This window comes from Elephas maximus, chromosome 1, assembly GCF_024166365.1.
Source record: "Elephas maximus indicus isolate mEleMax1 chromosome 1, mEleMax1 primary haplotype, whole genome shotgun sequence".
Classification (NCBI taxonomy): Eukaryota; Metazoa; Chordata; class Mammalia; order Proboscidea; family Elephantidae; genus Elephas; species Elephas maximus.
The window spans coordinates 118467191-118490825 of NC_064819.1; the positions used below are offsets into that span (position 1 = coordinate 118467191).

The 23635-nt window shown below is 40.1% G+C and overlaps 1 protein-coding gene across 4 annotated transcripts in view; it reads right to left on the reverse strand.

Moving 5' to 3' along the window:
• The window catches only part of CILK1 (ciliogenesis associated kinase 1), a 68989-nt gene that overhangs the window by 21963 nt on the left and 23391 nt on the right, over positions 1–23635 (reverse strand). For all 4 annotated transcript variants that reach the window (XM_049894375.1, XM_049894354.1, XM_049894365.1 and 1 more), the window contains 6 exons: positions 19450–19722; positions 18703–18757; positions 16341–16462; positions 15066–15145; positions 1433–1565; positions 585–756 (listed from right to left, as the gene is read on the reverse strand). In XM_049894375.1, the coding sequence (XP_049750332.1) occupies positions 585–756; positions 1433–1565; positions 15066–15145; positions 16341–16462; positions 18703–18757; positions 19450–19550 (663 nt within the window). In that variant the 5' untranslated portion in view covers positions 19551–19722. The remainder of the gene's footprint in view (positions 1–584; positions 757–1432; positions 1566–15065; positions 15146–16340; positions 16463–18702; positions 18758–19449; positions 19723–23635) is intronic.

Sequence of the window (23635 nt, forward strand, 5' to 3'; positions counted from 1 at the left end):
GGCTACAGATTACATTTAGGAGATTTAATAGGAGACTTCTGAACAGATATAAATGTTGTAGCCAAGAAGCTCTGCAAGAGAGGTGAGATGACACAGAGAAAAGCAGAGGCAAGCATCAATGAAGAAAAAAAAAAAAAAGAAGGGACAGGAGCTGGTTGGAGGGACATAGGAAACCCAGGGTAGAAAGGGGGAGTGTACTGTCACATTATAGGGATTGCAACTAGTGTCACATTACAATATGTGTGTAAATTTTTGTATGAGAAATGAACTTGAGCTGTAAACTTTCACCTAAAACACACACACACACACACACACACACAAAATTAAATAAAAAGAATTATTTGGGATTAAAAAAATAAAAAGCAGATACAACCATGACATAATATAGCATAATTAAGAGCAGAAGGAAGAAAGGAAGCCAGCAGTGTCAGAGAACATGGGCAGTGGAGAATTTATGAGGCCAAAAGGAAGACTCTAGAATGAGCAGGTGATCAGCAGTGCCCATGCTGCACAGGGGTTGAGGAGAGACAGCATAGGAAGCCACTGGCTTGTCTCGCAGGCCTTCTTTCATTCCACATCATTACCTTTTTTGGAGTCCCCAACACTTGGCAAATTTTGAATATGGTGTCAATTTCACTGGCCCCAGGGAAGAGTGGCCTCAGAGTGTACACTTCTGCCATGATGCAGCCCACAGCCCAGATGTCAATGGGGGAGCTGTAATTGGTAGACCTCAGGAGTACTTCTGGAGCCCTGTACCTGGGGGGACAAATGTTAACTGCTAGTGATTGCTTCCTCTGGTCAGAAATTAAATTAAATAGTATAGCCAAGTCTCAGCAAGAGAATTTATACATTTCTATTTTCTGTCTAGTTCAGTGTCATTCATAGACTCATGGAGGAGTTGGCAACTGCCATGGCTGCTATGGCAAAGTGGCAGTTCTCTACTTCATAGTATTTCCCTACAGGATTCTTTCAGCTGCCTTGTAGTATCTTTGAGAAACACACACATGAACAGAGAAAGAAACAGAGAGAACACAACTTGCTGAATGTAGGCTATTTCTTGGTCATGTCAAACTGCTTAAATCAAATTCCTAGGGGCTGAAAGTTTTTAAAATAGCAATTAGCTGGGTTTCCCCACAGGTTTATGGAGAGTGTGATTTTTTACATAACTCCTGGGAAACTGTCCTCAGGCAGGCCTATATACAAAACATTATTTTATATCATGAAAAAGCATAATGGGTTGCTTTTTCAAATTAATTACAGCACAAGCTTTTAACCTTGTATAATGCCAACCTACCAACAAATATGTGTTTCCAACTGCACTGCTTCTCCTACTGAAAAGTTAGTATCTGTGACTCTAATCTTACCCTCAGCATAATGGGAAAGTTTTTTTAAAAAAATGCAATTAAATAATTGTGAGAAAAACAGTATTCACCATCTGGTAGACACATAGTCTGTGTATGGAGGTCTTGATCGGATTTCTCGGGCCAATCCAAAGTCTGCAATTTTCACAAGTTCAGGTCCCATGCAGAGGAGGTTCTCGGGTTTTAAGTCTCGATGGAAGAAGCCTGTGGAGACAGTGGAGAAGGATCCAAAGGCAAGTTTGCTCCTTCATTACTCTTTGCAGCTGTATCATTCTTTTCATAACAACTATAATTTAAAAAGTAGCCTGGCATGACAGAGAAGGCTGTATGTAATCATCCCGCTGATAATGTAGAGCCCTTTGGGCCTCTCTACAGACTTCATTCATTTCCCTTTGATGAACTCAAAATGTAAAATCATTCAAAATTTGTAATTTTTTTCTGAGAGTAAAAACTTCTTTTAAAATATCCATACTCAATAGCCGATGGGGCTGCTTATGTGTGCAACCAAACACCTCATGGGATCTGGTTCCTTGGTTTAGAGGTTTAGGGGCATGGTTTCATGGGACATCCCATTTAATTGGCCTAATAATGCGTTTAGTCATTCTATTCCACCTCCTAATTTGTTGCATAGTTTCTGGGCATCTTAAAAAACTTTGCAAGTGGCCCTCCAAGGCATAACAGTTTATTCGCCTGGAGCAACAGAGGAAGGAGAGTCAGGAATAGGAGGATGAAAAGGAATGTGTGGCTAATTGCCTCCATGAACAACTACCTCCTTTGCCATGAAACCAGAAGAAATGGATGGTGCCTGGTTACCATTACTGAACATTTTGATCAAAGATTCTATAAAAGAATCCTCATCAAAAGGGGGAAAATGCAGTATAGAATTTCAAATTCTCATGGACTCCTGACTTTCTGGAGCCATGGAGGCTGGATGAACACCTGAAACTATTGCCCTGAGATAATCTTTAAAACTTAGACCAAAAAATATCCCTTGAAATCTTCTTAAAACAAGTAAAAAAAAAAAAAAAAGTCTGCTTTAAGCATTATGCCCTTTTAAGATCTACCTATATTCGTTCATATTGACAACAGCAACTCAAAAGATTAGACAGGAACCTTAGGGGGCAGTGAGTTTATGTTAATGGGGGAGGAACAACTCAGAAAAGGAGGGAGAATAGTTGTACAACTTGCAAAATGTAATCAATGTCACTGAATTGTACATGTAAAAACTGTTAAATTGGTGTATATTTTGCTGTGTATATTCTCAACAACAGCAAAATAAATAAAATTCTAAATAATATATCAATACTCAGTTACGGGGTGAGATAACTTTGCAAAAAGAAATTGTCATTCAAGGAAAAAATATCATTCCTACCCTGCTCAAGTCAGTCAGAAAGAATTTGAGATTAAAATCATTTCCTACAGATACTGAGACATGATACCACAGCAGAAACACACATCATTGTTGCTTAAAAAAAAGGATTTAGGAATATGGCCTACCTACTCATATCTGAGATTCCGGGGAGTGCTGCAACAAATGTGTAAATGTTAAATATTTACTACTTTGCCTAACAAAGAAACACAAAGGTACATCTGCAGCTCATGTCACGAACTACATCAGATGGGAAGCTTGCCTCAGCTATGGCAGAGCCCTGGAGGTTCATGTAGGAAATATTCAACATGGCAGTCTTGCAGGTGCACTGAAACACCCAATGATCAACAATATATGCCTCTGAAAATCCAAAATCTTCCACTTCTTGAGAGTATCACCAACACAGACAGACACCATTTTTTGTGACTCTAAATCTCCACGAGACACCAATATTGGAAAAACAACTCAGATAATACTGCTGATAGTGTTATTTGTAATGTGCTATCATCATCAATGTTGTGAAAGTTGGATTCCAATTAGCACATTATGGGAGAAATTAATAACCATCACTGAAGAGCTACACTATGCCTTAAAAACCTCTATCCTGATAATACTCAAATCTGTATCTCTAACGTGCCTTCTCTACCCTTCTCTAGACCGATGTCTCTAACAGGATATGAGTCGGATGTTACTGTCGTACCCCAGTCAATACGTCCAAGACCTTTTTCCTCCTCTCCCAAATCATCTCTTTTTCCTGAATCTTTTAATAAGATATCTTGGTGCCTTGTAGTTATCTTCGCTCCATCCTTCTCCAGTCATGGAACTGTGTTGAATTTCCATCAAAGTATCTCACATCTGTCCATCCCTGCTCTTTCTCACTGCTCCCTCCAAATCATTGCCTATCCCTGTGCTGTGCAATGGATCACTTTTATATGGCCTTTCTTGAAATGGTCTTATAACTTTCACCGAATGACTGGGTAGGGCTATCCAAATGAGGTGCTTGTGGCCCACCAAGGGGATTGGACAACTTGCTAATAATGCAAAAAAGGTGCATGACACCCTTGGGGGGTGGAACCATGCAAATAAGGTATATGAGACCCTAAAGAGGGGATTGGTCAGTTTTGCCATCCTGCTAGGCTTAAAATGAGCCATCCCAGAGGCAGACGGCTGTGGGATGAGGGGGGGACCTCACTACCACCAAGAATAGATGGGAGTGGAGCATGTCCTTTGGACCCTGGATCCCTGTGTTAAGAACCCAGGAGACAGAAAGAGAGCTGTAACACGGATGACAGGGAGAGGCGGTGGTGCAGCAGTAGTAAGAACAGTAGCAGCATGAGACAGCTGTGGTGGGGCTTGCTGACCCTTGGAGCTAGTAGCTTTGTAACAAATGCCTGAGCAGGGCAGAGCCAAGAGGCTGGAGAGAGGCCTGCCTTTGGGCACAATTAAGAAGAAACTGTCCTGATTGAAGAACAGTATCCTGAGCTGTTTCTGATCCCAAGTTGTTCCCTGTTACTTCCCTAATAAACCACTCAACTGTAAGTACAGTTCGTGAGTTCTACGAGGCATTGCAGCAAATTACAGAACCCAAAGGCCAGAGGAAGAGTACTGAGGGGAGGAGGAGGAGTTGATGTTAGAGATGATGGGGTGGTACAGCAATTTGGAAAAGCTGGACATTTGGGACATCTTTAACCTCTGCCTCATAAGAACCAGCTTTGTGCTGATCCTTATAAAAGAAATTATTCATTTACCCTGCATCACCACTCTCTAACAGGTTTTCCTTACACCAGCTTCTCCTAATTCTCACTCATCCTGATTTATTTAAACACTGTCTTTCTCTTGTCATTCTTCCATCCACACCAAAAAAGTCTTTAATGGCTCCTTTTAAAAGTTTTTAATAAGCCTGAACTTCTCTCATTCTACCCAAAAAGATACAATTTATTTCCAATACTTATCAATACATATAAACGGTGTTCCAGTCAGGTGAAATTTCTCATTTCTTCTAAGCTTATTGTACTTATTCCCATGTTGTACCCTAGTTCCTTTTTATCTATATCGACCCCAATCTTTGGATCCTTCAAGATCTGTTTTGAGTTTCCCCCCTTCGATGAGGCCATTCTAAGGTGCCAGCCACCTTCATTCATTCTTTCTACCAACAAATACTCACTGAGGGCCTGCTCCAGGGCAGGCACTGGGTAAGGCTTTGTGGATTCAAATGTAATCCAAATGGACCTGGTTCTTGCCCTCATGGATGTTATAGGTTCACCTCTCTGAACTTGAGTAGAGTTGAATCATTTTCACATATATTAACCTTCTCTCACTACTTAGATGGAATTACTATAAGGGTAGAGACCACATTAACATCTCTTCTGAATGCCTAGCATAGTGGCAGACACATGGTAGTCTCAAAATACATTCTTGTTGATGGATCAAAGGACTGGGATAATTTTGTAGGGAACATGAAGAAGCTTAATGGTGACAAATTTGCTTAAGCCTATCCAGGCAGGGGCCACAGACAGCAGACCAGAGCTGTTGGGAGGGTAGAAGGGAGGAAGCCCCACAAGAGTTCTACTGAGGACTGAGAGAAGAACAGCGACCCTGAAGTACTGTGTGTATGTGGGCGGGGGGGGGTGGTGGTGGTGGTGGTGGTGGTGGTGGTAGAGGGGTGGTGGGTAATGAGGCCTCAGAGCTAAAATTCCTCATCACAGAGAGTTCCAAAAGAACTACATTTATTAATCAAGAGTATTTTCCAAAGACTTTCTCTGCTCTAGGAAGGGGAAAGGGTGATTGTGGTGTGGCTATATGTGAAAATGTACTAACTGTCATATCTTATGGAAAAAAGTTCCAATTGGATAGCATTACGGCATAATGAGTCTGCAAGGTGAATGCCTGGTTAAGGTTGACAAAGTGAATATAATTACAAATCCTGGAACCCAGTGTACCTGGAAGAGGCTGAAGGTACAGAAGTGATCACATACATTCAAGAGGGCCACAAGGGAAAGAGGAAGTACTTCCTTCCTATCAACAAGACGGCTTCTACTTCTATTTTCCATATCCGGGGCATGGATGAGAAGCTCTGGTGGTGGAACAGTTAAGTGAAAGTTTTGTGATTCGAACCCACCCAGCAGCAATGTAGAAGAAAAGACCTAGCAATCTGCTCCCATTAAGCATTAAGATTACTGCCTTCCTGTTCTACTCTGCTACTTGGGCTCACTCTGAGTAGGAACCAATTCCATTGTACCAACAACCAGGAAAGGATTAGTACAAAGGAGCTAGACCTGGGTTAGATTAGAGATAAGCACACCATTTTGCTAGTTTTTTATAGCATTTTTTTTTTTTTTTTAATGTATATATGAAACCCTGGTGGTGTAGTGGTTAAGTGCTACAGCTGCTAACCAAAGGGTCGGCAGTTCAAATCTACCAGGCGCTCCTTGGAAACTCTATGGGGCAGTTCTACTCTGTCCTATAGGGTCGCTATGAGTTGGAATCAACTCGACGGCACTGGGTTTGGTTTTGGTTTATGTATATATGTGTTATGGATTTAATTGTGTCCTCCCAAAATATGTGTTGTAAATCCTAGCCTCTATATCTGTGATTATAATCCCATTTGGGAATGGGTTTTCTTTGTTATGTTAATAAGACAGGATTAATGTAGGGTGTAATTTGAGTCTTTCTATTTTGAGATATAAAAGAGATTAAACAAGCAAGCTAAAGAAGCAGAGATGAGGGGGAAGAGAGATGCCAAGCCACATGAAGACCGCCCAGGAGCCGAAGCTCAGGAGAGACGAGGACTTTTCTGCAAAGAAAGCCTTCCCCTAGAGCCAGCACCCTGAATTTGGACTTCTAGTCTCCTAAGCTGTGAGGAAATAAATTTTTGTTAAAGCCACCCACTTGGGGTATTTTTGTTATAGCAGCACTAGATAACTAACACGTACATATGTGTGTTTGTATGTATACATATATGTATGTATATGAAAAAATATATATATATATTTCATTGCTTCATTCTTTATTCTGCCCTTGTGTGTGTGTATGTGTACATGTAGATTGATAGATAGAGATAGACAGATATAGATATAACCAGCACCTAGCTGCCATCGAGTTGACTCTGACTCATGGTGGTCCCATGTGTGTCAGAGTAGAACTAAGCTCCACAGGGTCTCCAACTGCTGATTTTTTAGAAGTAGATCACCAGGCTTTTCTTCTGAGGTACCTCTGGGTGGACTTGAACCACTAATCTTTCAGTTAGTAGCTGAGTAAATTAACCAGTTGCACCACCCAGGGACTCCAGATATAGATACATAGACACAGCTAATGGCCTTCCACATACCAATTCCTTGAAGTATCTTAGATCAAATTAATAGTGAACTAAGTCTTAATTATACTAAGAACTTAACTTGAGGCTGTTAACAAATGCAAACAGTAATTCAGTATTAGTCAAAAATGGCCTTTAAAATGAAAGAAAAGAATTTATGATGTGGACAAAACTGGATGGCTTATTATCAGCCTAATTAAATAAAGATTATCAACACCCACCAGAGTGGGTGGTGTCTGCTCTATGACTTGGTATAACTGAGTCATTGTGTTTGGACACTCTGTTCTTCAGAGCTCCCTGCAGCTCCCAGAAGGCCTGACTGTATGTTCGCATCTTGGAATTGGCTTAAGAACGTGTAAAGATATAAGCAGTCAGAGTAATCTTTGTTAATGCATCTAGAAAGAATCTCACAAACCCTGAAAATATATGAACTGTGACATCATGGTCTCTCTTGGTAAAAACTCAAAGCATTAAAAACACTCCAGTGAAAAAAGAAATGGCAGATATCATATTCTTATTGAACAGATGGGAAAACTGAGTCAAGGGGTGGTGGTGGTAGTGGTGGATGAATAATTCACAATCCTACCAAGAAATGTGTCATAGCTGATACACTTTTAAGCTCTACCCTTTCCCTCTCAATCTGTATAACTGAATCTTGATTTGTGGTTTTGGTCCTCAAAGTCTAAATTTATTCTGTCTCTCCTTGCAGACTCCCTTTTTCTCCTTGTGTGCACAGCAGAACTGCTGTATGGGGTTTTCTTGGTTGTAATCTTAATGGAAGCAGATTGCCAGGCCTTTTCTTCCACAGTACCACTGTATGGGTTGGAACCACCAACCTTTAGATTAGCAGTCCAGTGCAAAATGTTTACACCACCGAGGGAACTTTTCATCTTCTAGCTGGGCTAAATTATTGTTTCTAAAGTTATGTGGCACTTCCAAATGGTACAACCATTTTGGAAAACCATATGGCACTTCCTTAGAAAGCTAGAAATAGAAATGCCATATGATCCAGCAATCCCACTCTTAGGAATATATTCTAGAGAAATAAGAGCTGTCACACGAATAGACATGTGCACATCTATGTTCACTGCAGCACTGCTCACAATAGCTAAAAGATGGAAACAACCTAGATGCCCATTGACAGATCAATGGATAAACTATGGTACAATGGAGTACTACGCAACGATAAAGAACAATGATGAATCTACAAAGCATCTCACAACATGGATGAATCTGGACGGCAGTATGCTGAGTGAAATAAGTCAATCACAAAAGGACAAATATTGTATGAGACCACTACCATAAAAACTCATGAAAAGGTTTGCACACCAAAAGGAACAATCTTTGATGGTTACAAGGGAGGGAAGAGGTAGGGATGGAAAAACACTAACTAGGCAATAGATAAGTGGTAACTTTGATGAAGAGTAGGACAGTGCACAATACTAGGGAAGCCAGCACAACTTGTACAAGGCAAGGTCATGGAAGCTCCACAGATACATCCAAACTCCCTGGAGGACCAAATTGCTGGGCTGAGGGCTGTGGGGACCATGGTCTCCAGGAACATCTAGCTCAATTGCCATAACATGGTTTATAATGAAAATGTTCTACATTCTACTTTGGCAAGTAGCATCTGGGGTCTTAACAGCTTGTGAGTAGCCATCTAAGATACTCCACTGGTCTCACCCCTTCTGGAGCAAGGGAGAATGAAGAAAACTAAAGACACAAGGGAAACGTTGTCCAAAAGACTAATGAACTACAGCTACCACAGTCTCCACCAGACTGAATCCAATACAACTAGATGGGGCCTGGCTACCATCACCGGCTGCTCTGACAGGGATGACAATAGTGGGTCCCAGGCAGAGCTGGAGGAAAATAGAGAACAAAATTCTGACTCACAAAACAAGATCAGACTTGCTGGCCTGACAGAGACTGGAGAAACCCTGAGAGTATGGCCCCTGTACGCCCATTTAGCTCAGGAATGAAGTCACTCCTGGGGTTCATCCTTCAGCTAAAGATTAGACAGGCCCATTAAGGAAAAGAAGACTAAAGGGGCACAACAGCCCAGGAGCAAGGACTAGAAGACAGGAGGGGACAGGAAAGCTGGTAAAAAGGAATCCAAGGTCGAAAAGGGGAGAGTGTTGACACGTCACAGGGTTGGTAGCCAATGTCACAAAATAGTATGTGTACTATTTAACAAGAGCTAGTTTGGTCTGTAAATCTTCATCTAAAGTACAATAACAAAAAATAATAGAGTTATGTGGCAATTCCCTTATAATGAGTCACCAGATTTCCAGCACCCACCCCCACTGCAGCTCCCTCTGCCCCATCTATAATACCCACCTCAACAAACTCAAGTCTTCCCCCATTCAGTTCATCCTACCACACTAACTTGTACTCAGACACAAGCAGCATTCCTGCACTCCAGTCCTGATGCTGTGCTTCCACCCTGGGTCACACCCCTGTAAACACCAACTACCTCCTCCCATAGGCCTAACTTTATCCTTTCCCTCACTACAAGCTTCTTTAATTCTATGAAATCCTTTAATTTGGATGAGATAAAGAGAATGACAATTCTGGTTGCCTATGTGTCCCTCTAAGTATCTTCCCTTTTATAGACAATACTTCAGGCCAAAAACAAACTGTCAGAGGGAAAATGGCTAGAAAAAAAAATTTAATTGCAGACTCTTAAAAACAGGAGATGAAAACTGTATCTGTCAGTTGACATATGCTAAATCTGTTATACTGTCTGAGAAGCCTTTACAAATAGGAAGCATTTGTGAAATGTCTGTAGGATATTTAGCCCTCTACTCTTTTCATTATTGAATAACAGCAATTACCTATTATTATCCTTATACCCACAAGTTCTATTCTTTGGTAAATAAAATACAAGACCTTGTCTCTATTTGCCTGGAGCAATAGAAGACGGAGAGTGTCTTGGTTATCTAGTGCTGCCATAACAGAAATATCACAAGTGGGTGGCTTTAACAAACGGAAATTTATCTTCTCACAGTTTAGGAGGCTAAAAGTCTGAATTCAGAGTGCCGGTTCTAAGGGAAGGCTTTCTCTGCCAGCTCTGGAGGAAGGTCCTTGTCTCTTCTGAACTTCTATTCCTGGGCAACCTTCAAGTGGCTTGCCATCTCTCTTTTCCCATCTCTGCTTCTAGCTTGTTTTTTTAAATTTCTTTGTATCTCAAAAGAAATTGAGTCAACATATACCATACACTAATCTTGTCTCATTAACGTAACAAACACAACCCATTCCCAAATGGGATTATAACCACAGGCACAGAGGTTGGGATTTACAATACACATTTTTAGGGAACACAATTCAATCCATAACAGTAGCTAAGCCTGTGAAATTATAGGACCCCATCCCACTAGGAGTATAAGACTCCTCTCTTCACACGCTTTGATCTCTGCCTGCCTGGACCTGGGACAGAGGAGTGCTGTCTGCACCTCTCAAGTTACCCTTCCTTCACCCCTAAAGATCTGTGAGTAATCAACTTCTTTGAATCTATTTTGTGTCTTGGTCTTGAAGCGCACCTAACAATATTGAATCTAACATTCTCTGGGAAGAGAAAGTTTCCCCTTGCCATAGGCTCCAGGAGGCATAGCCTCTCCTGGTGGGCCTATCTCTACTAACACAGTGGTTATTAGTTTACCTACTGATGTTGTCTTTACATTAAGGGAGCTCACCCTTAAGACTCTAGACTCAAAACAGAATGGCTGCACAACTGAAAGAATGTAATCAATGCCACTGAATTGTACAGGTAGAAATTGCTGAATTGGTGTATGCTTTACTATGTATATTCTCTACAACAACAACAAAAAAGTATGACTCCCCATATAATATACTATTTTAACAAAACATTACTGTTTACATACAAGAAGCAATACATCACAGTGATTAAGCGTGCAGACCAGCCAGGTTGCCTGATTTCAAATCCCAAGTCTGTTATGCACTTACTGGCAAATCACTTAACCTCTCTGTGCCTCGGTTTCTTCATCTGTGAAATGGGGACATAACAGCATCTACCTCGTGGCGTTATTTTGCAGGATTACATGGGTTAAGATTTGTAAAGCTGTGGGAGCAGTGCCTGGCACCTTGTTACTAGTAGTATGCATCTTCTCATTTCACTCTCGCAGCACCTGGTGACATGGACAGGCAGATATGGCCCTATTTTTTGCAGATAATAATTAAAGCTCATGAAGCTAGTAACATGCTCTGCCTACGAGGCGGTTGCGCTAGAACTCTGATCTGATTCCTGATGGGTACATGTTCTGCTCATGTGGGCAGTGCTGCTCCTAACAATGAGCTCGTGTCTTCCTCACAGCTTCTGATTCACAAAAGAACCCTTATAGCTGGTCATCTAGAGATCCTGCCACAGCAAAGTGCTGTTAGGATAAGAACTTTCCTGTTTAGAACTGTTTGGCTTCCAGAAGACAGGGGCAGTCCTTCAATTTAATTTCAAAGCACAGCACGCCAGATGAATAACGGAGGAGTTTTTTCTTTCATTCTGGCAGAAAATGTGTTATGCTTACTTTTTATGAACAACCCTCAGGCAAGGAAAACATCAAGCCACAAAGAAGGCTTTCTCCCCTCCATCACGTTCTGTTAGTGATGAATCTGATATGAATATGTGGAAACAACCAGAGAATACTGAAACACTATGCATTTATGGAGCACATCTTCCTGCTACGGAAGTTGTAGTTTCACAAATGTTACTGAATTTAAACCCACAGAGCTTTTTATCAAGAAGGCCACAGGCGCAATCTCTGAGTTAAAATATGAGAGGACAGCAACACACAGAAAGGCAAAGGACAGTCTCAAGGTCATGGGCAGCAAGTCTGTGGTCAAACACAGAAGCAGAGAACCACCTCTTAGGGCAAAACATTGTCCTCCAAGCCACCCAGTGCATTTTTGATTGCCTGTGTGGGTAAGTGTGACCTGGAAATTTGTTAGGGCAGGCCAAGGATACAATGTGCTTGTATTAATTACTTAATTTCTGCAAAGTACATATGCTTTGGCATTGCTCAACCAGAGTCATGCTTTAATTCCCTGTAGAGGGAAAAGGACTCAGTGACATGAACTATGGCCATAGCAACTACCTACAGCGCTGTTCTGCCCTCTCAAAGGAGCCTAGTCCCCAAGGGCAGAGTGTACCTCCTCACAGTGAGAATGAGCTACTAGAGAGAAGCCTGAAACTCACAAGGCAAATCTGTAAAATGCTTTAGATTATTTATCCCATTACTGGAGAAAAGGAATAATATGGAGTTAACTGTGCATTACCAAAGTCAAGTCAATGCCATATGAAAACCACTAAAGTTTCCAAAAATGATTTATCAGTGGAAATGGGATTAAACCAAAAAACCACACTGGGTGCTATCGAGTCAATTCCAACCCATAGTGGCCCTAGAGGACAGAGTAGAACTGTCCCATAGGGTTTCCAAGGAACAGCTGGTAGATTTGAACTGCTGACCTTTTGGTTAGAATCCATACCTCTTAACCACTGTACCACAGGGCCCCAAAAATGGGTTTAGGACCTATAAAATTAGTATCCATTCTACCCACAATTATTACTGCCATTTTTCTTCACCTTTTATTCTCTTGCTCTCTTTGAGAAAGACAGGTTTTTCTAGTGAAACGTGGCAAAATGGCAGAAAATCTGAGCTAATCTCTATCACTTCATTGCAGCGGGATTTTTGACAGTTCTTTAAACCTTTCTGAACTGCAGTTTCCTCTTCTTTGAAATGAATAGACATCATCTGTCCCTTCTATCTGAAAAGCTGTCAGGAAACAAATAAGGTAACAGATGAAACGTTATTAAGCTCAAACTAGAATTGGGAACTTAACAGTTGGAGAGAAGAATCAACAAGAATCTCTGTTAATGGCAACAGTGCTAGGGAGAATGTGGGTTATAAAAGCAGAGGTGGGCTGACCTCCATAAAATGAGCCTTCCCTCGCACTGCTTCCATATGCAATCCCAGTGTCTAAGACATGTGAGGGAAACTAATAGCTCAGAGTTTCAAGGAATTGTATGTGATGAATTATTGGATATAAAAATATATGCACCTAATGGGGGGCTGTATGTGGGAGAGAGAAGTGTATGTATGTGAGTATATATGTGTGCATGGGGGTATGTGTACATGTGGGTGTGTGCATGTGTATGCAAATATGTGCGGGTGCATGCATACACACCTGTGTGTATCTGTTTATGTGTGTGGGTCTGTATGTGTGTGCCTGTGTATATACATTTGATAGAATTAGGTAAACACCTAGATAAAAGGCAACAAGTTCTTTTGGGCAATATCAAGTCTTGTGAAAAGCAACAAAAAAAAAAAAGAGAGAAAGCCAAAGAATGTTAGCTTTCTCTTAGGTTCAGTACTAAACAAATAACCTGATTTACGAGACAATGATTGGTCGCTGTTTAAAAATGTGCTGGTTGAGTTTTCTCATCTGAGAGTCCCTTTGATTTCACATCATTTCTTTTTCTTAAGCTCTTAAATCTAATAAGTGACCCTTCTCCTTCTATCTGTCCCTAAGAAACCATACCAGAAGTTTTTAGTGTTGGGTAAACTCCCATTGCCCCGTGTGAATTCTTGTAAATAAAGGCTAAAGTGCTAATTCTATCAATGCCAGTGGAATCAGAGATACTTTTTACTATAATTGGTTCACAAGTTGACTCCGTCTTGCATATTACTCACTGATCACTCAGCATGTACCAAGGCTACCAAGGATGTGCGCAGAGAGCCATGTCTGTCTGTGGTTCATCTTTAACTAGGAGGGGTCACTTAAGGGTTAAAGAGCAGACTGGTAACCATCCCAGATGTGCTATGCCATATGCTGCCATACGTCAGGTCAAGGTCTTTTCTCGTCACTGTCAATTTGCATCAAATCTGAACAGACTATTGGCAAAGGGCTTCAACCTGGCCTCGTTAATGGGTAATGAAACACATTTGTCGGTGTATCTGCAATGGCAACACACCCCTAGACTGAAGGGTGAAAGGATTTCTGCCTGTGTAAAAACAGCTACTTCATCCATCTGTCTGTATGTTGAAGCAACCTCAAGTGACTGCCTGAAGTGAGTCCTGGCTCCACTTGCAGATATGTCCATTCAGGCAGCTCTCTGTGAACAAGAAAATATAAACCCACCCCAGCAGGGCCTGCATCCAGCTTGTAATGAAAACTAGAGATGCTCAAGGTGCTTGCTGGAGAATAGAATCACAAACTCATTGCTGCTCAGTACCTTTCAAAAGCTCAGCTGGTGATGTAGGACTTCCTGAATGGTATGCAGCCATCTGCTCCTCCAGGTACTCTAGATCTCTCCCTGGACTAACCAGACCATCCCTAGAGTGAATCATACCGGGCCCTAGTAGAACTGTTCTCTCTCATCCGGTAATGTCATTGGTTTATATGGAGAAAGATGACATGAAACTGCCCGATGTAACCTTTCACTGTGTTTACAATGTAGTCATGTTACATACTGGCTTCTTTATGAGGATCCATGGGAGAAAACATCTCTCTGGTCTCAGTATCAAGAGCAACTCTGCTTCTCTTGGGCAGCCGATTTGTTTTTACCTGGAGGGAATTCTGCATGTTGTAATTGGTCATGTTCCATATTTTGCATTGACTGATAGCAAGCTCGGAATAAATTTGTGGCTTGCATCTTGTGTTTAAATAAAACTTTCTGGCATGCATTTTGAGTATTAACCTCAATCCTGGCTATATCATGCCTTATTTTTCCTCTGCTGCTTCTCTATTTTTTCTTTTCTAATTTTACTCTTAACCACTGTGCCACTGGGGCTCCTACCTAACAGAATAAAAATCTGTAGCATGATAAATAATGAGGGAAATTCAGAAATCAAGTTACAGAAAATGACATATTCCAGAATCCACTGTTAGTCTCTCAACTCTTCAGTCTTTTCTGGGAGTCAGTTACAAAAGACAGTGATGCCTCCTACGTCTTCTACCCGACAATGCCATTTCACTGTCATTCAAAGGAACAATCCTCCACATCACCTACCGTGTTTGTGAATAAACGCGAGTCCTTGCAATATCTGGTACATGATATTCCTTATAGCAGACTCGGGGAACAACTTATTTCTGTATGTGACAGAAAAAAAAGTTACAAATCTGGGCTTACATATGAAAAAAAAATCCCCTTTTTTTAGTTTTTTTGATTATATGGAGTAAGAAAATAAGAAAACAGCTGTATACATACTAATCTTTTTACTTGATCCTTTGGTAGTAAAGAATAAAAAAAAAAAAACAATCATTTATCATTACAAGAGAGCTGCTTTGCAAACACTGAATACATTCATTTATGCTACAAGAAGAAAATATACATTTTATTGTAAACAAAAAGTTGCCTCAATATAAAAAAAAAAAAAATTATATCATACATAAATCTAAAAATCTCCTCTCCCCATAATATAAACTAAAACTTTTAAAAACATTCAGCGGGGAAAACTTGAGGTCTTCTAGATGAAGGTCTTATGAAATACAGTTAACAATAGCATTTTCCCCCTGTTGGGCAAATCACACAGCTTTATTGCTGTTATTGACAATAAAGATGATATTTGTTCACTGAAATCACTCAGTGAGATGCTATGAATGACATTCATTTTGCCACCAAGAAAACATGCCCAAGAGGCTTTACATGGTTCACTTTTAAAGTTCAAAATTACCATACCCGGTAAGTTTATTAGTCTTCTTCCCATGAGACAAGCCCCCAAGCATGGTAGAAAGAGAGGAACAGAAATAAACATGGAAGCCTTCAATGCCGGCTTTAGGAGAAATGAAGCTGTACACACCCGACTGTGGCTACTCTGCCCATATGTCCCTGTGTGAATGCAGAGCTGCAGTGTGTTAAATCTCTGAGCTGCTCTGGGTAAATATCCTGGTAAAACATGAAAATGGCTATGTTGAAACTATATAGTTAAACCTGTGAAAGCTGGAACTCCGCAAGGCTGCCTTGTTTTCTGGGGCCTTGCAAATTTTCTGCCTTTGACAGGGTACAGTCTTACTACTTTTCTATTGCTCATTTTAATGAAAAATACTTGAGTTTTCCTTCTCTGACAAGCTTATGCCTTCCACAGTTTCTGGCTTTTGCAGACTCTACTGTAGTTTTTATGAAGATATTGTAAGGCCACGGTAGTAGGAAGGTGGACCAGGCCCCTCATCTAATAGGCAACAACAAAGCCTAAGTAATATGTTAAGCAATTAGAGAAAGTCTTGCGAGACTGCAATAAGCATCCTTTGTGCAATATTTATTTCTAAGATCATGACCAAACTGTACCTTTCTTTAATGAGCTGGTAAAGGTTTTCCTTCATGTATTCGAAGATAAAATAAAGATGATCATTTTCCCTGATAACTTCTTTCAATTTTACGACATTGGCATGGTTGAGCTTCTTTAAAGACTGAAATACGAGGAAGAAACTCATGAGAGAAAATCTGTTGTTGAAAAAGAAAAGTAATCCCATATATGCTTCAGAAGAAATAAAGAAATATCTTAAGAAGAAATACTACTCACCTATGTCACAATTAGTATTTTATGGACAATTTAATAAACAGTATTTCTCTGAAATCAATAGTAAATGTACATAGAAAAACTATTGCGATTAACTGACTACAAGGTAAGTGCTTTGCCATTAACTGCTATTTACTGATTGTCCCAAGACCAGGCAATGCCCCAACGGGCTATGGTTGGCCTGCCCCTTCCCAAAGATGCAATTTATGCTATGACCGTGGCCAGAGAGGAGCCAATAAAGGGAGCTGAGCCTTTGAGTTTCCTGGCATTAGAGAAGGCAGCTGCTTCGGGCTGAGATCCCCAGCTAACAGTCTGCAGTCTCTGAACTGAAAATTGTTCAAAGAGACTGAGGCTGATGGCCTGATTCTCTCAATTTCCAACTTCCATCTGACTCATGTGTGTCCATGACCCATGCAGTGCTCCTCCTTACAAAACCAGTTGCCTTGGAGTCGATTTCGACTCATAGCGACCCTATAGGACACAGTAGAACTGCCCCATAGGGCTTCCAAGGAGCGGCTGGTGGATTCGAACCATCAACCTTTTGGTTAGCAGCTGAGCTCTTAACCACTGTGCCACCAGGGCCGCCCTCCTTACAAAGGGAGTTTTAATTACACAGGACATGTTCAAGAAGAAGTCTCACTGTAAAGATTCTGCAGTGAGATGAGAGAAATCCCCCAGATTCTAAGAAAAGCAAAGGCAAAGAGAGTCAGGCAGCAGACAAGGAACAAGAGGGTGACTGAAAATGGCTAATAATCTCTAATTACTCATCCTTCCTTCCACACAAGCAGTCTTCCTCCTCTTGGAACATAAATGTGAGTACAGCCATATGCGCATTATTTTCTGTTTGCATCACTAGTGCTATTGATGGTGAACAGATAGATTTTTGTATTAGTGAGCAGCAATCTAATTCATGTACAAGAGTCAGAGAAATCCACATGTTGGTTTGCTCACAAGACAAATTCTTTAATGATCAGATTTTAATAACTTGTTTTATGAGTCAAAATTAACTCAACAACAATGGGTTTGTTTTTTTTTTTAAGTTTTTCCTTCAAGGAAGTCTCAAAACTTTGTCCAGTGGAATGAGCTCTTCAATTCAAAAAGCCTTCTCCTCACAGAGAAGTGAGGCCAATAATAACAAATGGTAAAACTCTATCTTTGAATTTCATTTAAAAGAGCATCCTTTTTATGAAATAAACAAAAAAGGTTTGAAGATGAGAATTTTAAAATAAGTATCAAAATCTGGAAGAAAACTTCCAGGGATCAGAGTTTGGGAATGTGGAATAGGATCAAGCTACTTCAAGCAGCTGGGAAGAGAGAAGAAACACAGCAAACGAGAATAAAATAAGACTCTTCTTAAACCTCTTTGCTGGAAAGACAAGCTCCTGGCAAGACCCATCTCTGGCTGGGACTCCTCAGCTGTTCTGTCCAACTTGCCAGATCCTTCTAGAATGATCCAACCAGGCTGATTACTACTTTTAGTTGGGTTGGATTCTTGGCTCTCCATGGGTAATAAACACAAGCATTGCTACCTTGTAAGTACTCCTTGGACTTGAACGGACTACAGTCATCTTTTCTTCCTGTTTACTTAAAACGCATCACCAGCAATAGCTGAGATGTCCAGTGGATGAGCAGCTTCTGAGTAAATCCACTTAGAGTAAAATGAAGTTGGTTTAAAGCTTTTCAAGAAGAGATATCTAGGCAGGGAATGAGGTGCCTTCAGGTCTAAGCCTGAATCATTGGCCCCAGTCTAATGGATCGGCTCACAGCTCTTGCTTCTAAGTGAGGATCATGGTCGATAAAACCTTTATTTGTATAATATGAAAAGAATTAATTTTGTGTAGGAGACTTCATTTGACTCACTTTACAGAGGTATATTTCCAGGAAGAAGGTGTCTTGCTTTGACTCAGAAAAAGTTTGCAAAGGTGAGATGCAGGCTTTCTAAAAATATATATGTTTCTAATATAATAACATAGTAATCTACTTTCAGCTATTAGCTACATAATGCTATCATTTGCCCCTTTTGGGGGGCATTCGAACAAATTCAAACAGAATAAATGCATCAACTATAAACCTAAGCATGCATAAAGCTATTTTGATACATAAATTATTCCCAAGTGTATTAATAAATACCTTAACCTCCCGAAGGTTCATGCATTCCTCCCAGGAATAAAACTTTCTTTTCATTCTAAAAGAAAGAAACAGATAGCATGCTTACTTCCAATAAAAGCCTAAACTTTATATTTAAAAAATGTTTTAGTTCATACAAGTTCCCAGACGTGACCAACACCTTGATTGCAGCCTTATTGGAGATCCTGAAGCAGAGACCGAGCTAAGCCCTGCCCAGATTCCCAATCCACAGAAACTGTGAAATAATAAATTTATGTTGTTTTAAGCCACTAAGTTTTGGGGTAATTTGTTACGCAGCAACATATAACTAACTAATACACTGGGTCTGGTCCCAGGCTGCAAAGGGCAAGTGGGCCAGGGTAACAAATCAATAGCCACCAGACCACCACCCATGTGAATGGCCCCAAGTAAATCACTTAATTTCTCAGAGTATCAGTTCCCTCTCCTGTAAAATCAGGTTCATTATACCTGTCCATCACTACCTCACAACAGGAGAAAGCACTTTCAAAAAGTACATAGTGCTATATGCAAAGCAGTAAATCTAAAGTGAGAATGTTTTTAAGACAGCATCAACGTAGAACCAACCATCATCTAATTCATAGAGATCAGTATCTATAGTTCTTCTCCACTGCCTCCTCACCACTCCCTGTTAGAAATTTTTCAAAGACATGGGATGGAGAGAGTAGAGTTGAAACTCTGTTGATAATGTGTAGTTCAGGACCAATTCATGAGAGTAAAGATGAAACTTACTTTTTAATAGCAATCAGTTCCCCAGACTCGATGCTTCTCCCCAGCAGGACGGAACCGTAGGTTCCATCCCCAAGCTGCTTGATCGTTGTGTATCTATTCATGGTGTGCCTGCTCAGGCCGGTCACTCATCTCAGGGCTGGGGCGGTTCAGTCCTGCAGCGGTAGCAGGCCTCCCCGGCGTGTAACCAGACTTTTCGATGGCAGCACCAGCACAAGGGATTCAATACAACGCAACTGTCTCCCAAATACATATTTTCAAAGATCAGTCTTCTGCCTGCAGAGAACAACAAGACAAGGATAAATGCTAATGCCCATTTTGAGTTGTGGGTTATGTGCATTTTTATAGTCTGAATCAAGAGCCAGCAAACTACAACCCATGAGCCAAACAAGCCCACTGAGTGTTTTCTTTTTTAATAAAGCTTTTGGAACACACTTATGACATTCATTTGTATATTGTTTATGGTTACTTTTGCACTACAACAGGAGAACTGAGTAATTGCAACAAAGATTATATGGCCCACAAAGCTTAAAATATTTACTATCTGACCCTTTACAGAAAAATTTGTCAGCCCCTGATCTAAATAACACCGTTCTCCAATTTTCTATAAAACTAGAGATATCATGCTTGAAACGTGCATTTGTCACTTACTCCAAAATAAATCAGCTTTAATTCAATGCTTTTCTGCAGACTAACCATTCTGGGCAAACCCCTCATGATAACTATACTCAGTGCTTACAAATTGCTGAGCTCAGAGAAACTGTGCTAAATATAATTTGTTCTGTGCAATTTAGCTACGATTAACAATGTAAACAAAGAAAGACAAGAAATGCTAAAATTAAAGTTCCCCTAATAAAGAACTACACCTGCTCCACAAACTATTTGTGGTTAGGCGTCAGTAGTATTATTTTTACCACTAGACATTTACAAGCTAAACAAATAGCTACCAATTCAGGGCCTGCGTGTAGGGTGTGCCTCTTTAAAAGTCATTCAGTTATTTTTTCTTTTTTTTAATAAGTCACTGATTTTTTCATTTATAAAACTGAGAGAATCATCCAGTCTGCCTATAATAAAGGTAATGTAGTATTAACTTACTTAAGCGATTGTAATGCTTTTAGACAAACAATGTTGTTGAGTGCCATCAAGTCAATTCTGACTCAAAGCAACCTTAGAGGACAGAGTAAAACTGCCTCATAGGGTTTCCAAGGCTATAGTCCTATTTTTGTTTTATTGTGTTTTTGGTGAAGGTTTACACAGCAGTTTAGGTTTCCATTAAACAATTTCTACACAAATTAGTGACATTGGTTACATTCTCCACAATGCATGAACATTCTCACTATTTCCATTCTGGTTGTTCCATTTTCATTAGTCTAGTTTCCCTGCCCCTTTACCTTCTCATATTTATTTTAAATTACTGACCATTTGGTATCATGTAGAGCCCTGGTGGCACAGTGGTTAAAGTGCTCAGTTGTTAACAAGAAGTTCGGTGGTTCAAACCCACCAGCCGCTCTGTGGGAGAAAGATGTGGCAGTCTGTTTCCATAATGATTTACAGCCTTGGAAACCTGTGGGGCAGCTCTACTCATCCTATAGGGTCACTATGAGTCGGAACAGGCTCAAGGGCGATGGGTTTGCTTTGGTTTTGGTTGGTCTCATATAGATGATTTTTTAAAAGGAGCATATAGTACTCAAGTGCAATATTCTTTTATTTTATAAGCCAATCTGTTATTTAGCTCAAAGGTGACTTCAGGAGCTTATTTCGGTTCAAAGCTTAAAGAGTATTTCAGGGCAATAGTCTCAGTGAATACTCCAGTCCCCACTAGTCCAGTAAGTCTGGGTTTTTTTAAGAATTTGAGGTTCTGTTCCATGTTTTTCTCCCATTCGATCAGTGGTCACCATCTAGTTCTTAATGGTCTCGGGGTAGATAAGGCTGTGGTTTGTGTAGATGAGTTTCTTCTTTGAGTCTTAAGTTTTATTTTTTCTCTTTTGCTCCAGACGAGTAGAGACCAATAGTTGTTTGTATCTTAGATAGCTGCTCACAAGCTTTAAAGACCCCAAGGCTGTAATCTTTATGGAAGTAGGTTGCCGCATCTTTCTCCTGCGGAGCAGCTGGTAGGTCTGAACTATTGACCTTTGGGTTAAGCGCTTAACCACTGCACCACCAGGGTTCCTTAGACAAACATTAATGAGATGTAAATGCTTAACTAAGAATCAAGGCTTGCTTTTTAAGCATTTGGTTGTCAAGCTACTAATCCCAAGAATCAAAAGATCATAAAATAATGATTCAAAGTATGTGACATTCTGCATTTAAAACCATTCTATGCAGCTCCTCCTTCCAGAAGAATCCTAATCCTGTAAATGTGGAAAGAAAGAGGGAAGTAGAAACTCATTACTAGGCAAACACCACAGTAATATTGCAGACGATCCACTGATGAATGCTAAAATGAGTTGATGAAACTCTAAATAGAAACAGTCTCAAAGTGTTTCTAAGATGTTTATAAACTTCAAAGGTAAACTTGGTAACTTTATAGGGGAGAAATCCAGCAGAAACCACCTTAGCCAAGTGATCAAGTTGAACATCAGATGTAATAAGACATATTGATGCCATGAACCCACCCCTTGAAATGATGCACTGAGAAGGGAACGATATCACTTCCATGATATTCTTATAAAAAATATATAAACTCAATTTAATCATGAGAAAACATCTGACAAACCTCAAATGAGAGACATTTTACAAAATAACTGACCCAGTACACATCAAATGTATTAAGATCATGAGAGACAAGGACAGACTGAGGAACTGTCACAAATTAGAGGCAACTAAATGTAATGTGGGGTCCTGGATAGAATCCTGGAAGAGAAAAAGGCCATTAGTGCAAAGACCGGTGAAACTGGAATAAGGTCTGTAGTTTACTTAATAGTACGGTACAATGCTAATTTCCTGGTTTGGGTAATTGTAATGTGGTTATTTAAGATGCTAACATTAGGGGAAGCTGAATGAAGGGTGAAAGGGGTGGCAGTCTGCTTCTGTAAAGATTTACAGCCTTGAAAACCCCATGGGGCAGTTCTGCTCTGTCCTATAGGGTCACTATGAGTCGCAATCAACTTAATAGCAGTGGGTTTGGTTTTTTTGGGTTTTGGATGAAGGGTTTACAGAAATTCTCTGTACGACTTTTATAAGTACTATTTCTGTAAGTTTAAAATTAGTTCAAAGTGAAAAGTTAAAATTCATCTGCTCTATGCTCTTGTGAGGGCTGTGGATGAGCTTGAGAAACGTCAAGAAATGTGAGGGTTATGCCTGATTTTACCACATTCTTATAACTGGAAGAACTTTTAGAAATCAAGCTCCTCCCCACCTCATGCTCCTTTCCCCCCTAAGCATTCATTCATTTATTATTGTGGTAAGATACACATACAATAAACATTTCCATTTTAACCATTTTTTATTCTCCTTTAAAAATTTTATTTTGTTCTTACTGTTGAGAATATACATAGCAAAACGTACACCAATTCAACGTTTCTACATGTACAGTTTGGTGACATTGATTACACTCTTCGAGTTGTGCAACCATTCTCACCCTCCTTTTCTGAGTTGTTCCTCCCCCGTTAGCATAAACTCACTGCTCCCTAAGGTTCCTATCTAATCTTTCAAGTTGTTGTTGTCAATTTGATCCCATATAGTTCTTAAAAGGGCATAATGTTCAATGCTGAATTTTTTTACTAGTTAAGCTACGCTAAGCTATTGTTTGGTTTTAAGAAGACTTCAGGGGATATTTTCGGTTTAAGGTTTAAAGACTACCTCAGGTAGTAGTTTCAGGGATTCATTCAGCCTCCATGGCTTCAGAAATTCTGGAGTCCATGAGAATTTAAAATTCTGTTCAACATTTTCCCACTTTTGATCACAATTCTTCTACAGACTCTTGGTCAAAATGTTCAGTAATGGCAGCTGGGCACCATCTAGTGCTTCTGGTCTCATTGTAAAGGTGCCAGTTGTTCATGGAGGCAATTAGCCACATTTTAATCATTTTTTATTGTAAAATTAAATGGCATCCATTACATTCACCATGTTGTGCGACTATCACCACTAACCATTGCCAAATATTTTTCATCCTCCCAAACAGAAACTTAGTACCCCTTCCACAATAACTGGCATTCCCTCCTTTCTCCAATCCCTGTTGTTGTTAGGT